Raw genomic sequence first — 15,632 nt, 5'->3', positions numbered from 1 at the left:
GCTATGTGGTATTCTTACTAATACAGATGTCAGGCAGCACATTCTTACAAGAGCAATCTCCCAGGTACTGGATTTAAATGTAACAGGAATCCTCGAACTATCACAGCAAGAAAGTGGGACAAGATCGGAATTTTGATATAAAATATCATTTTGGCAGACAAATACATTGCTCCTGGTTATATCAAGATGACATTATTGTAGTACCTATACAATATTAAGACCAAGTGAGTATTCCATTTTCCTCAGTCAGATCAGTGAAAAACTATTTAAAGTCAAGAATCATTACTTGAGGAAGGTTTTTAAGTGCTCTTTTCAGTATCTTCAAAGTCAGTCAAGGAATTAATGTACAGAAACTTAATTTCTTGAGATTTTTCTGCGTGAATATTATTAATTGCAGTCAAGTCTGTGCAGAATATAGAACCTCAGGGATAGACAGATTTGTAGAACCAAAAATAAAATCACTGTACATTGTTATGTCTTTTTTCAGCTGTCAATCAGCCGAAAGACAGATTCTAGTATATGAATCATACTATCTTTGTAAAAGGATCACTCAAAATGAAGTGCTATCTTTGAGCCTCGTTTTTTTGAACTGTGAACAGTAGCCACAACATTAGCCTTACTTATGAAGCAAATGTTTTGTTTCGCAACCTCTCAGGGGACAACACATCAGTTTAAATTTACTGTAATTAATACCAGCATTACTTAATTGGAAGAGTAAAATTTCCAGTATTTTAATGTATGCATTGGAAAATCTCTGACATGAACCATCACCTGGTATCAAATCTCTTGAGTCAGAATGATTGCATTTCAATAGAAAAGAAAAAAAAAAAAAGGCTTTTGTCATCTGGTCTGGAAAAAAAATCAAAGTACTGACACAAGAGTATATAAATGAATTGTAACAAATATAATTCAAATATTTATATTAATGGTTTTTATATTTTAAAAAGCAAATTATGAGTCCATATACATTAAACAAATCTGAAAGCATAAAACTTCAGTGCTTTCACTGTGCTCAACTGGGAGAAATTAGAACATTTCAGATCAATTTCCTGTCTAAAAAGATTTAATACGTTTATTTTCTCTGTCGTATGGATGCACTGTATTCCCTCAAGTATCTAGACTAGGAAAAACAAATAAAAAAAACTATCTGGTTTATATTTTCATGAAGGATAGGGGTCTGTTACCAATAGTGATGAAAGGTAGTGGTACTGATGCTATTTCAAGTTCATGGGAATTATGAAAGAGTTAAAGCAAGATGACAGTAGCTTTCACCTTTCAAAGGACATATAAGTAACTTTTTATTCATTCAACTAATAAACAAGCCTGCTCTCTACATATTCATAAGACAGAACCTTGTCAGACAGAGCTCACATCACTATCAACCTTTACATGAACTCGCACAGGTATTTGGAAAAAAAGTCCAGCACTTCAGGGTAGTAAATAAGTCTTTCACCTTGGCTCAGCAGTAGATTTCAGTGATTTTTTTAATGTAAATAAATGGCTACTGTAACAGATGAATTTGCCATTCTTCCATGCTACACAAGAAAAAAATTTTAAACTCTTTGGTGTCTGCTGCTACAATAGACACAGGCAAACATACTTGTAATGGGACTGTTATTTTCTTCTCCTGGTACCCATGAGAGTTCAATGCTTCTTTCTAGCTGACCTGTCAATTCCAAATCAAGCGGTGGATTTGGCCGAGCTGTAAATCAAATGAACACAAAACAAATAATCATGTCAGAATATGTAGTTTTATCTTTGGAAAAATCCTTACATTCCAATGAAAAGAAGCCCACAAATACAGCAGTGCAGATCTACTGACTCGTATAAGCATTGTTTCATGACTATTAGCATGCAATTGTCACAAAACAGATACGAAATGGGGAAGAAGTGATGTATTTGGAAACTTCTACACAGTAACAAGAATTTGCACTGTGATATAAAAATGTAATGAGAAAAAAATAAACATGAAGCATCTCTTTAGTTTATAGAGTAATAATCTATTATAAATAGAAATATTTAATAAAATGGAAAATAAAGAATTCACATCAAAAAAGCTTTTCTAGAAGCACTACAAATATGTTGCCTATGAAATCAAAGCAAGTACAGTGCAAATGGAAACTGAGTTGCTAAGACACTTATTTTTGTTGTACTTCTTAGATATCTTGAAATATCAAACAAGTTGATAAAATACACCTTCATAATGCATGAAGATGTAAATGTCCATTTCAACTGAAGAAAATATTTAATTATATGAATTGTTACATGAATATAAAGACTAACGAGTAAGTTCACTTAAGAATGCATAAGCATTTTCTCTGCTTATGACAGGACCTACATAAATGTGCTCAACACTCAGAAGCGTTTTTGCATTTCAAATTCCAAATTCAGAAAAAATGCTATCAAATTAAAGGGTGTAGGCTTTCCAATTTAGGACTATGCATGACTGACAGATTTTTTGGTGTATTTTAATTTCAAAATCCTTACTTGGCAGTTTCATCAATCATAAAAGAGACAATAAGGTCCTACCCATTTTGTATGAGGTAAAATGTATACAAACTATAACATAAATACACCAGACCAAGAAAGGTGTTATTAAATTAAATGAAAAATATACTACAATTTATCTGTTACACGTTCTTTGATAGTGAATTAGCTTTAAATAAATGAATGGATTTACCTTTTAAGACTTTCATTTATTATATAACTGATCTGTATTACAGTGTTCACCATTAGAAAATACTCTCACACTGTAATCTCAATTAAAAATAATTTATCTTTTAAAATCATTTATTCTCTAAAATATAAAGCACCCTGCACTGTAAAATTCCAAAGTCTAATACTCCAGTATCAAAGCAGTTGGTAAAATGGGATGAAAACAAACACACATTCACACACAAACACAAAAAAAAAGAGGGAAAAAGAGACATTGCACTTTGTAATGGAAAAATGAGAAATATATCTGGCAGATGAAGGGAACTTTGTATTAGTTTACCGTAAATGATAGCTGGAGTTGGGGGAGCAGCTGAAAAGAACATTAATATAAAGGATTTAATCAGTTAGTAGCCAAAGGAACAGAATATAGCAGGTAGTTACAGATCATAACAATTAGAGATACAGAAAAGCTAACTTATTTAGAGCAAATCGCTGAGTTTGAGTAATTGAGAAATTTAAACTGAAAACTGATAAAAGCATTCTACAATACTTTATCCTTTTTTATAGTATAGATGGATCAAGAAAATAAAGTAAGCAATCTTATGAAAATTTATAAACGAGTACAGGATGGTTGTAAATACAAGACTAGATGTCATTTCTGGATATGCATAAGACCACAATACAATTTTAAAACACAAGCATACTTGATTTCAACTCTCATGTTGAACTTCACTTCCACTTAACTTCCCCAGTCAAGAATCACACAGGACATCTACTTAAAACTTTCTTATAAAGTGGGAGAAGGGGCAAACTAACACATTTTACAAAAATCTGCAATTATAAAAAGTTAACAGGGAAAACAAATTTAATAAGAAAATCATTGAAAAGTCCAACAATCAAGCATGCTCACTCTTTCTGAGGAGTAATCTAACTGCAGAAGAGATTCCTGACATAACAAGTACTTAGAAATTCATAATTTACCATGTTAGCTCAGGTGTGATAGGAATTAAAACCTATACAGTGTGAAACTGCATGTGTCTTGAAGCCATCAGATCCTTTTGTAAGTAGATGATTCAAAAGCAAACTTTAGGGTAAGATTATTATATTTTTTAAAATGAAACACATATATAAGTATCTGAAATTTCTTTTGTCCTATCCTAGCAATCAAAACCTATTTTTAAGCTTTTTATTTTAAATCAAATGTTGTTTTCCTACTTAACAGAAATTAAGTACAGTTCTGCTATCATAATTTCTTAGAGTATTCTTACCAACAACAGTAAGCACAGCACTTGCTGAAACACTGTCCAGAGTAGTATTAACTATGCAAGTATACGTTCCATCATCTTTATCAGTTACATTCATAATGGTCAAGTTGTCTTTACCAACTAGAAACCTGCAAATACAATAGATTCAGCCAATGACTTTCAGTAACTGGTAGTGCTATAAGAAATATGCTTAAAGCATTGTCAAATCCAACATGTGAACTTCAGCAAATATCTAGACAACAATGTAAGCTAAGGATCTGTATCAGATTTTTCTGCATTAGTCTTAAACATCTTTCCATAGTATCTGCCTACCTTTTTTCTAATGTATTTTTATTTCCAAATATACTCAAACTACTTTTAATTATCTGTGATCTACAGCAGAAATGTCTTAATTTACTCTTCAGTTTCTTATGCTTATAATTGATATGCATGATCAATGTACACATAAAAAAAAAAAAAATTGCATTTCATTTTATTTTGAATTCTAATTTAATTTTTTCACCACATTAGATAAGTCTTTTAGTCATCAAATACAGAATAGTATTGCTTGGAAAAATATCAATAGGCCAATGTGTGCCCTTCAAAATTCAGGAGAAGAAGCACACAGAAGAAACAAGAAAACAAAAATAAAATATGAAATATTTTGTCTATACCTTTCATCATCTGGTAGTTCATTATTGTCTTTCAGCCATATAACTGTTGGTATTAAGGTAGGATCATGTTTTATTATACATTCAAATGAAGCCTGGGAAGATCTCTGAATCACTTTGTATTCTGGCTGTTTAATTATCATCGTTGGGTCTGAAATTTGAAATGTCTATTAGATATTTAGAAAGTCTTAAGTTCTACAGTAATTTGTGATGAAACAGGGATTCATAGCTTACCTTTAACTTCCAATTGTACTTCATTTTGTGTCTTTCCTAATTTATTCCTTGCAACACATGTGTATGTACCAGTACTATCCTTCTGAGCCACTGGAATTTCCAAGGTCCCATTATCATGGAAAACATATTCATTTCCACGTAAGATGCTACCTTTCACTCCCTTAAACCTTTAAGTGAAAGATATCACCGTTACCCAATGCCGTAATTAAATTCTATCATATTTTATTATTTGGAAATAATAAACTTGGACTGCTATGTTAGCAAATACAGACAGCATCCATAATGATATTTAAATGAGTTTAAATTTAAGTTTAAACTTTACACTTAAACATGTTGCTACGCCAAATATAATTAATGTGTTTGTTTCCATGGGTACAACTGGTTCTTTTCCATAACTTAAACACAAGAACTACAACCTACCATTCAATTTCAGGCTTAGGTGAACCAAAATAAGCACAATCTATTAATGCAGGACTATCTGCGATGACTTGATACAGCTTATTAGCAGGAGTTAGAATCCTTGGTGGCTCAGCTGAAAAGATAAAGATATCTGGATATAGATGCGAAGATACAAATACAAAACATAAAGACATCAAGAAGGGCCTAAAGAAGTATTTCTGATCTCAGTCTAGGGTCCAATTACATTCAACTATTTGCAGCCTGAGGAAATATTAATGCAGCAGAATTTTCATCTGAAAAACAAACACTTCTTTCCTATTTACAATGAATAGGGCACTAAAGCCAGTGGTTTCAATTGGAAAATTTAAAGTAGAACATACTTCATGAAGAGAAACTCCTGGGAACAGAGTGAGCTATATAATTACAAGAAAACCTCCAGGCAGAAAGAAGTTAACAGGTATTTTTGGTGAATCACCTACATTTTTGAACAGAAAACCCAAAATGAGGTTCTTTCACTTAAAAAACTGTCTCTCAATCAAAGGACCTGCCATTTCCTTCAGGAGAGTCTTTAGGGGCCATCCTTCTACTATTTTTGTTAAATTCAGTGGGAAGATACTGAGACCACAATATCTCATAATGTGAAACACATCCTTGGAGGCCTTCAAGACTAACGCATAATCATTTCTCCTTGTAATAGTAATTTATAGATAATCTTCAGTTTAGCTGTATCTTATCCAGGGATTACCTGAATCTGGGATCACTGCAGGAGTGGAATGTGGTCTGTACTGTAGTTTTCAAATGTAACAAATATTTAACAGTCCCAAAACTCCAGCAAATACATGAAAGTGCACTGAAACATTCTATCCTAAGGAATATTAATTCCTACCTTATTTGTTTGTTTAGATTTTTTTATGATTTAATTAAAAAAAAAAAAAATTCTGCCAAATTTCTCAAGATTCCACAACTATGCTTCTTACCGAGTAGTAGTGAAAGGGAAATTCAGGAATATCCTACAAAAAGAAACCCTAAGATATCTATATATGGGACTTTTACAAAGTTCAGGAAATATATCAGTCTCCATATACTAAAAACCTCAATGAATGCTTGGGCAAACAATCCATGTAATAATAGGAGACAAGTGAATAACCAAGAAGACTGAAAAATATAAGCATTTTTTTCTTACCAAGAACATTCACAAATGCATTTGCCAGCAAGTATCCATACTCATTAGAAGCATTGCACTGATAAACAGCACTTGACCGTTCTTGCACAGCAGAGAAAATAATGGTATCCCCATCTACCTTTCTGCTAGGATCTTCTGGGGCAACTGTTGGTGTAAAGAAAAGAAATAGTTCTTTCTCTTAAACTGCATTACATGTTTCATGCTACTGAAAAGAACATATAATATGTGAGACCAATATGCAGTTTACTCTATTTTCACATTTGTTCACTGTGTAAGATCTGAATTCCAGAATGATTAAGGAAGTTCTTCTAGTTCTATGCACATTTAATTCAGGATGGTAGACTTCCTTTTTTTTAGAGGTTTTTGTGTTTGTTGCTTTTGTTGTTGTATTGTGTTTCTTTTTGCCCAAATAATCAGAGATGAGATCAGATTTTGCCCACAACAAGGAGGAAATATACAGATGCAACAAAATTCAGGAAGCTAAAAACACTATCTACAAAAATAAAGAAATACTTCTCAACATCAAAAGAAAATTGTGTTACAATTGGAACCTTAGGGCCCCTAGAGTTTAATTGTTTAGCTTTTCAAATCTGTTTTTATATACCTAAATAATTATCTAAATTATTTAGATAGTCCATTTCAAACTATCTCAGTAACACAATATCGAGTCTTCCAAAAAGCAGTGACAGTAATTCAGTAGGTGGCACTCTTTCCCTTATGTAACTATTATAAAGTGCCATTGCTCCAACTATTCCATAGCAGCAAGAGGTGTGTCAAAATGCTCTTGCATCCCAGAATCTAGAATATAATTGAAAATAAAATTCTGAGATTAACTGAAGAATAATTGCTATCAGTTATGATACAACTGGAGTGACAGAGGTATAACAGAATTAGCTCATAACGCTGCACCGAATAAAAATGCACAAATTATAATTTAATGTTTAAAATAGCTAAGTAAAATCTATCAAAGCATTACTAATGTTGATACATTGGTGATCTTATTGCTATACTAATATGAAAAATAAGTGAATAAATAGGAACACCATAGTTTGTTTGCATCGAGATTGACACCAATTATTGGAGTTTGAGAAAATAAGTGCATATGTGGAAGACATTTTCATATAAAAATATTCCTGATTTCTCTGGATTCATAGAAAAGATCAATTAAAAAATTGACATGGATTTTCTGTAAGTGACAGTACCTTTTGTTTCAGATAGTATCTCAGTTCTCAACTCGTAAGTGCCATGTTCATTAAAAGATTCATGGGCTGAAAATAGTGGAGCAGTGAGTAGCCCAGTAGGCAGTCTACTCACCCGTGAGAAGCATTCTGTATCTGTACACACATCACCATTACCTGGAAAATGTACACAACCATCCCCCCAAGAGGCAGAGGCTCATGGCTCCTTGCTCTGTGTGTCCCTCCATACTTTCTAATTTAGAGGCTTGGTAGGGCCCCTCATGAGGTAAGCATTGAGTTGTATAAAAAGAAGGGTAGCATCTTCCCTTCTCACTTTTTTATTTAGGGAAAAGAAGAGATACCATTCTTCAGCACTTCAAAGAAAAGAAAGTAGGTGCCTGTTCTAAGAAAAGTATTTTAAATCATGGGTCCAGGAGAAAAGAAAAAAAAAAAGAAAAAAAAAGTATCAGGTTAGTCAGTGCTTCATTTCTCTTATCTAGCTACCTCCATGCTGAATCAAGAGTGCTGCGTTGAGACTGGCATCTACTGTGTGTTTTCTGACACACCTAATATTTCCAGGCAACACAAGCACAACCTATATGTCTTTGCTCATGTACTATACTACATCTTGCAGGGCCAGGCCCTAGAAGGTAGATGCTACATCACTCAACTATAACCCTGCCCTCACACACTGCTTGTCTGCAGTGTAGTCTGGTCACCATGCAGAATGGCTGCACAAAAAGAAGAAAATGCTTTTGATGTATTTGACAGGCTGACAGGAAAAGCAGCAAAGAACTACACAATAACTAAAATGGATGTGTACAGCTGGGCATATGAACTCTAAGGATTTGCTGTAAAATTTCTGCTGTTGTAATGTATAGCTAAGCATGTGTTCTGTATCAGACAACATTCAGTCTCAAAATCATTGAGTCAAATATAGGCTATTTGTCTACAGAGAACGTAAGGCCTCTGTGGGATACTTCTGTCCTAGTTAGCTGTGAGCACCCTGACCGCTGTCTGTCTGTCTGTCTGTCTGAACACATACGCTCACTCCGTTTCACAAAACTTTGACAGCCCAGGCAACTACTTTTTCTTATTTTGTTTAAAGAACTACTACGGCTCCTCTGTATTTTCTGGGAAAAAAAAAAAAAAAAAAAAAAAAGAAGAAGAAATCTGGTTTCTGAACAAAAGCAGTTAAAACACACCTTTATGCTTAAAATAGGAAGAATATTCCAAATTTTGATTTTTTTTTTTACCCCTTTTTACTAAAGTATTTAATTTTCCTGATTAATTATTTATTTGTGCAATCTCAGGAAGCTAAAGAAAAGAAGATCAAAAGAACTGTAAAATGATAATGCAGTCTGTCACATAACGTTATCAGTCCAAATAAATGATACAAATTTCAGCCTAATAAAATTCTATAAGGATACTTTTTTTTTGAAGAAAACTAGTAAGACATGAAATAATTGGTTTATTGATTTTACAATTCCTTAGCTCAAATCCCATTTTCGTTATGGAAAACTGGAAGATATAATCCATTGTTGGAAGGTTTTGTTGTTGTTGTTATCATTTCTAAAAGCTTAAAAAACAGAAAAAAAAAAATTGTAAGGGTGGTCAGACTGATGGGGTTATGGAACCTCTGTCCTTAGGGACAGTCAAAATCTGAGCAGACAGTCTTGAGCAACCTGATGCAGATAACGCTCTGCTTTAAGAAGTCATGTTGGACTAGATGATCTCTAGTTCCTTCCAACTTTTCTATGATTCTGTGATTTTAAAATAATCTAGTTAAAAACACAGATTGACAGTAAGAAATTGCTCACTGAGAAGGTGGTAGACACCTTCGATTGCTATTCTGTAATTTATTATTGTTAGCAAAAAGGCTAATATTTTTAAATTCAGAAATGATACTGTTACACATTCTGAAATACAACAAAGTATGAGCTCCAGCTGACATCAGATATTCTCAGCTCTGCTAACTTAGAAGTCAGGTCCCATAGTGCATAGAGTTAGGTATTTTTTTTGTCATTGCCCGAGAAACACAATGTAACCTAAGGTAATATCTTTTTTTCCTTTTTCCCAGAAGCATACTGTAGACTACTGTAGTCTAAGTTTGCATATAAACTCTTTCTATTCTATAGTGAATATGTTGATGTCATCTTCAGCTGTTGTAGTAGAGATTCCCTCTGGCTGAAAACAACCTGGAGAAGAAGGGAACAAACTTACTTGCTTGATTTTCCTTGTATCAATGGGAACATATACAGCTTCAGCATGAATAAGAACTAACCTTACCCAGATCAGTAACATCACAGCAAAATAAAGTAAGAACTTTAATTTAATTTAATTTTAATTTGAGAAGAGCAGAAAGATTTATGACTATCTTTAGATGCCTGTATTTTCTTTCATGTCATCTTTAGCAACTGATGTTATCTACCTGGACTTGTGCAAAGTATTTGATACTGTCCCACATGACATCCTTGTTACCAAATTGGAGAACAATGGATTTTATGGATTGGCAACTCACTGGATAAGGAATTGGCTGGATGGTCAACATCTCAATGTCCAAGTGGAGACCAGTGACAAGTGGTGTTCCACAGAGATCAGTGATGGGACAGGTGTTATTTAGCATCTTCATAGGCAACATGCACAGTGGGATCGAGTGCACCCAGGTTTGCAGACAATGCCAAGCTGAATGGTGCAGTTGACATGCTAGAGGGAAGGAATGCTATCTGGAGGGACCTGGACAGTCTTAAGAGGTGGGCCTCTGCCAACCTCATGAAGTTCAACAAGGCCAAGTGCAAGGTCCTGCATCTGGGTCAGGGCAGTGTCAAGCACAGATACAGGATGGGTGGAGAACGGCACGAGAGCAGCCCTAAGGAGAAGGATTTGGGAGTGCTGATTGATGAGAGATTCAACATGAGCCAGCAATGTGTGTTTGCAGCCAAGAAGGCCAGCCGTATCCTGGGTTGCATCAAGAGAAGTGTGACCAGGTCCAAGGAAGTGATTCTGCCCCTCTGCTCTGCTCTTGTGAGACCCGACTGCAATGCTCCATCCAGTTCTGGAGTCCCCAGCACAAGAAGGACATGGAGCTGTTGGAGAAGGTCCGGAGGAGGCCACGAAGATGATCAGAGGGCTGGAGCACCTCCTCTATGAGGACAGGCTGAGAGGGCTGGGGCTTTTCAGCCTAGAGAAGAGAAGACTCCAAGGAGACCTAATTGCAGCCTTCCAGTACCTGAAGGGGGCCTACAGGAAAGCTGGGGAAGGATATTTTATAAGGGTATGTAGCAACAGGATGAGGGGAAATGGCTTTAAACTGGAAGAGGTAGATTTAGACTAGATGTCAGGAAGAAATTCTATACTGTGAGTGTGGTGGGACACTGGAACAGGTTGCCCAATGAGGATGTGAATACCCCTCCCTGGAAGCATTCAAGGCCAGGCTGGATGGGACTTTGAGCAACCTGGTCTAGTGGGAGGGGTGGAAATAGATTATCTTAAAACTCCCTTTCAACTCAAACCATTCTATGATTTTATCAAAGCTATGACTAAAAATAATTACTACTGCTATGTATTCACAGTGTCACAATGACTCTATCTGCTTGTTGAAAAACATTTCAAATAGCAATTTTTATTTTTTAAGTTCATGAACAAGATCATTTTAGTGTAGAAAACTACACAGGAGCTGCAGAAATTGATACCAATGCAGGAACAGAAAGTCTGTTGTTTAAGCTCATGGCTTCTCTTTCATCTCTTTAGTAAAGCTGAATTTTCATTTTGCATCAGTTTCTTAGCGATGCTGAGAAAATTATTTTAGATTTTTATAGTGAGCATCTATTGCAGTAGTTCTACTAATATTATAATTCTGTCCTTAAGTTTATGGCCAAATAATAGTTAATGTAAATAGTGCCTGAGATTACCACTGGCTTTTAACACATCATTTTCAGCTCTGACTTCAGAGATATCTTTGAAAAATATTAAGAAAGTAAAGACAGTTGGGTTTTTTGGAAACCTATGGTCCTTGCATAGTGATGACCTTCAGTTCTGACAGTATCAGATGATCACTTTTATTGTAACTTTTGCTAAAAATAATCTACAATCTTTCATGATCTGCTTTTTTCTCCAAAAATTCATGTTGACAAGTAATTTTTAAAATAAGGAAGATCTTTCTGTGGTTAAAAATAATAACAGTTGAGAGACTGAGGTGGTAGTTCTGAAGAACTATTTGTAAAATGTTGTACATTTGTATTCTGATGGATTAGCTATGACAACAGGAGAATGTCACAGAAACAGGAGACATTTCTGCACAGATGCATACAGTTCCAATGGTATGCTGCAGGTTCTGACCCAGAGGAATACTGGACTATGTTTTCAGAGTTGGGTAAATCTGGACAAAAGCTAGTAGTAAAATACTGAGCATGAGCAGTATACAGCATCAGAAAAATCTGAAATCTTATAGGGTCATACAAGACTGAAAGTAAGCAAGAACAAGAAACTTATGTAATTCAACTTTGCCTTACTCTATCACCTACAGCAAATTCTCAAAGACTTAAGTCTGGAAGAGATGGAGCAAGAAAAAAGTGCCCTTTTCTTAATAACCTCACTTGATTCTCAGTAAAATATTTTACAGTCATCACTGCAATCCTTGTTCCAGGGCAAGCTTTTGATTTTAATCATACTATTAACACTAAAGGGATGGCAGGGTATTACCCCCACAGCCACAGCTGTATTTTGACTATCTTGTGCAGAATGAAAAAAAGCTGCTTATCAAAGGTTTTACTATCTACTGCAAGTCCTAAGCCAGATTCATCTCCTTGGGGCATCAGAGTCCAGCAGGTTTCCCCGCACCCTCCCACGGCCATCATAAGCTGCATGTGTGTGTACTCACACAGAGCATGATGGACAACAAATCCCCGAGCCAGAGATTATCAAGGCCTTTCATGAAGGAAATTTAAGGGCTAAATTTTCTCCATTCACTTCAATATGATTACTAATGGGGACTAACTCAAACTAAGATTCAATGTGAAATGTGATATAAACAAGTGAAGCACTTTTGAAAGCAAATAAACAGTGCCTTTCAGTGCACTACTTTGTTTAAATCTAAGTGTATTTAATATTTAATAGTTCATCATGAACTATGAACTACTGAACCAATAAATTAGTCTTTTGTGCAGTATTTGCAATGTCTTTCTGAAGTCCAATTATGAAAGCGCTTCCCCTTCCCAATTAATCCATGTTGTTACTTTTTTAAAAGTTGAGATACTTCACGCATGGCTTCCCTTTTGTAAAGCCATGCTGAATATCTGAGCACTAAAACACAACGGATTATGCAGCAGTATAAATAATGCAGAACTTGAGTGTTAATTGAAGCGCGAGGCAAGGCAGAGTCATGGCCTGAACTTTCAATTGCTACTTGCAAAAGTAATTCTAATTGACCTCAATGGGACTGTGCATGTGGGTTCAAATTACTCCTGTGAGTAAACATTACAAGGTTAGCTCTTTATCACTCCAGAACAGCATGTTGTAAATTTAAAGCATTACTGTCCAAGAAAATGTTCTAAAAGATTTCAAATAAACTTAAAATCTTCCTTTAAAATATCCCTTCATACTGAGTAATATAACATTTTTGGAACATTTCACTTTTTTTCATAGATGCTTAAAATACGTTAATTTTTAAATTTATTTTGATACAAATCTCATCTTCATCTTTCTTCCCTTTTCCATTTTTCTTTCCCTTTCTGTTATTTAAGGCTCACCCTTTCACTGAGACACGGATGGATAGCTCTTTCTTCAACACTCCCCCTCCTTGCCTGAATTTATTACGGAAAAACAAAACCGGAAGAATTAAGCATCTCCCAGTTGTGCTTTCCAATAGAAAATGAAAGTATTGCAAACAGATTACTGGGCCACAGGAGGCACATTGTGGGATATATGATGACAGGAGGGCTTTGAAATTCAAATGTAGTTCTTTTTCTTTGAAATCCTGCCATGGGTGTAGCTCAGTCAGCACTGCCCTGAAGCTGAAACAGCTGCTTTAGTTTCCTTTTACAGTGATTTACTAATCATTCAGCTGGGAGAGGGGCTCAATTCTGTCATTTAGTAACAAGTGAACAAAAGGGCATACTGTACTTGGTAGTTTCCATATCAGCTTTTTGATGACTCAGAATAACACAAAATTACAAGAATCTTAAGAACTGCAGTTTCTGTGATCATGATGCTTTTCTCTCTTTGGTGCTCTGACAGATTCAGTGTCCTGGAGCATCCAGTGAACTTGAACTTATATATTTAAGATGGTGAAACTTCAGCCTTCCTCAGCAGTGAAAGTGACCTTTAACATAATGCTTACCTACTAGGTTATTATTTGCTGTATTCTTTTGCCTTTCCTTTTTTTCCCTCCCTCCTACTGAGGCCGAGTGGTTAATTTTATTAAAGCCTTTTAATTTTTCCTGGGTTTCCTTCAATAAAACTCCACATACTGATTCCTCGGGGCCAGCGAGCCAATATATGCTGCCCTTGCTTTTGGAAAATTTGGTGGTATCATGCAGCTGCTTCCTAAAACTTTGTATCTCTTAATGTTTTACTGCTACCCTGAAATACTTCAAGACGCATTGTGGCTGTTCTGGAAAATCTACTTGTTCGTTATTTTAACAGCAACTCCTACAGCTTTGAGAAGGAAGCAGTACAAGGCAAAGATGCATTTGTCATACTCATCAGCAAAAGATGTTATTAGTCAGGAGTGCTGAAGGGGTAAGCTATCCGCAAGACGAAAGTCTCCACAAAACAAAACAAGATTAATGGCAACTATATGAAAATAATAAGGATGTTGAGAGTAGCTAAAAGGCCAGAAAGGTAAGAACAGGATAGGTACAAAAATTCAAGTATAAAGCAGAAATTCTCATTTATGTGCATACAGAATGCACAAGACTACTTTGCTATTTTCCTATTTTCCTTCAGTACTTACCACTGTTTGGTGAGATGAGTAATAGCTCTCTGAAATGGTGCTTAATGTCAGCTTACATAGTTTTCTTAAACAATGGAAGCTTCTTTTTTGAAATCTCAGGCTAGAGATCTTAACTTACACTTAATTAATACCCCTGAAATAGGCTCTTGGCTAAATAACTGTTTCAATACTTTCCCTTATTTCATCCTTTTGGTATAAAAGATTAAAATGCTAGACTCTGTTGGCTTCTGAGAACTACTTTGTTATTACAGACATCCTTGTGGAAATTAGAATCATAGAGTGTCTTCTGTAAATACCTTTAGATTTTCCCTCAAGTTGCATACTTTTCCCTGCAGTTCAGTGTCAGCTCTCTTGTATCGCAAATATTTTGAATATATCTAATGTAAGTTCTTGTTTGCCTTTTGCTATTTCCCATATTCTCACTGTAGAGAGATTTACATGACACCCACTTTTGGTGCACCTCTCAAACACCTCCTGAAAATCCTGGAAGTCACAGTCATACAATCAGTGGGTCAGAACAGTCCAGTATTTTACAGTACATTATCTCTCACAAGGAAACAGGGTGGATTATTTTTATATTGCTTTATAAGAAAGGAAGGATAAAGCTAGACAAACCAAGTGGGATTTGAGGACGGTGGCCATGCTGAGTGCAAAACAACTGACAACACACTGCAACGCCTTCTGGCAAGCTCTTCCCAAGTAAAATTGTACTTTATATAGCAGCTAACGTGTCTGACTTAGTCATCAATTCTGGGATGCCCTTCTTACTCATACACAGAGAAATAACCATTTCACAGGCTTACAGGTTCCTTTTCTTTGGCATCTATTGGCACACGTTGTTTTCCAGGCACTTGCTGATGTACCTGGTCAGTTTTGCTGCTGTTTTTTTAAGTGCTGAAGCTTCCAACATAATCTAATCTCCAAACCCTGCAAAAGTGCTCTGAACATTCACAGGGTTGATGACTTGCATCATCTTTTCGATTTAGACAAAAAATGTGTATCTCTGGGGCAGCAAATGAGGGAATTGGCTAACATGAATGCGAATGGTGGAAATGATACCTCAGTAATACTCCTCTAAAAAGAATGGTACAGCTTTGTTGCTATGGCTCTCTGTAA

At 35.3% G+C, this 15,632-nt stretch overlaps 1 protein-coding gene across 8 annotated transcripts in view; it reads right to left on the bottom strand.

The window, feature by feature from the left end:
- The window catches only part of NRCAM (neuronal cell adhesion molecule), a 144,509-nt gene that overhangs the window by 37,925 nt on the left and 90,952 nt on the right, over window positions 1–15,632 (bottom strand). For 7 of the 8 annotated variants that reach the window (XM_090137758.1, XM_090137750.1, XM_090137781.1 and 4 more), the window contains 6 exons: window positions 6,387–6,530; window positions 5,225–5,336; window positions 4,805–4,971; window positions 4,574–4,721; window positions 3,924–4,048; window positions 1,601–1,702 (listed from right to left, as the gene is read on the bottom strand). In XM_090137758.1, coding sequence (XP_089993884.1) covers window positions 1,601–1,702; window positions 3,924–4,048; window positions 4,574–4,721; window positions 4,805–4,971; window positions 5,225–5,336; window positions 6,387–6,530 — 798 coding nt within the window. Of the gene's footprint in view, window positions 1–1,600; window positions 1,703–2,995; window positions 3,026–3,923; window positions 4,049–4,573; window positions 4,722–4,804; window positions 4,972–5,224; window positions 5,337–6,386; window positions 6,531–15,632 lie in introns of all 8 variants that reach the window. The other variant, XM_090137767.1, reaches the window with a different exon arrangement.

The sequence above is a fragment of the Phasianus colchicus genome, chromosome 1, assembly GCF_987193195.1.
Source record: "Phasianus colchicus chromosome 1, bPhaCol1.hap1.1, whole genome shotgun sequence".
Taxonomy (NCBI): Eukaryota; Metazoa; Chordata; class Aves; order Galliformes; family Phasianidae; genus Phasianus; species Phasianus colchicus.
This window is presented reverse-complemented; position numbering and strand designations above follow the sequence as displayed.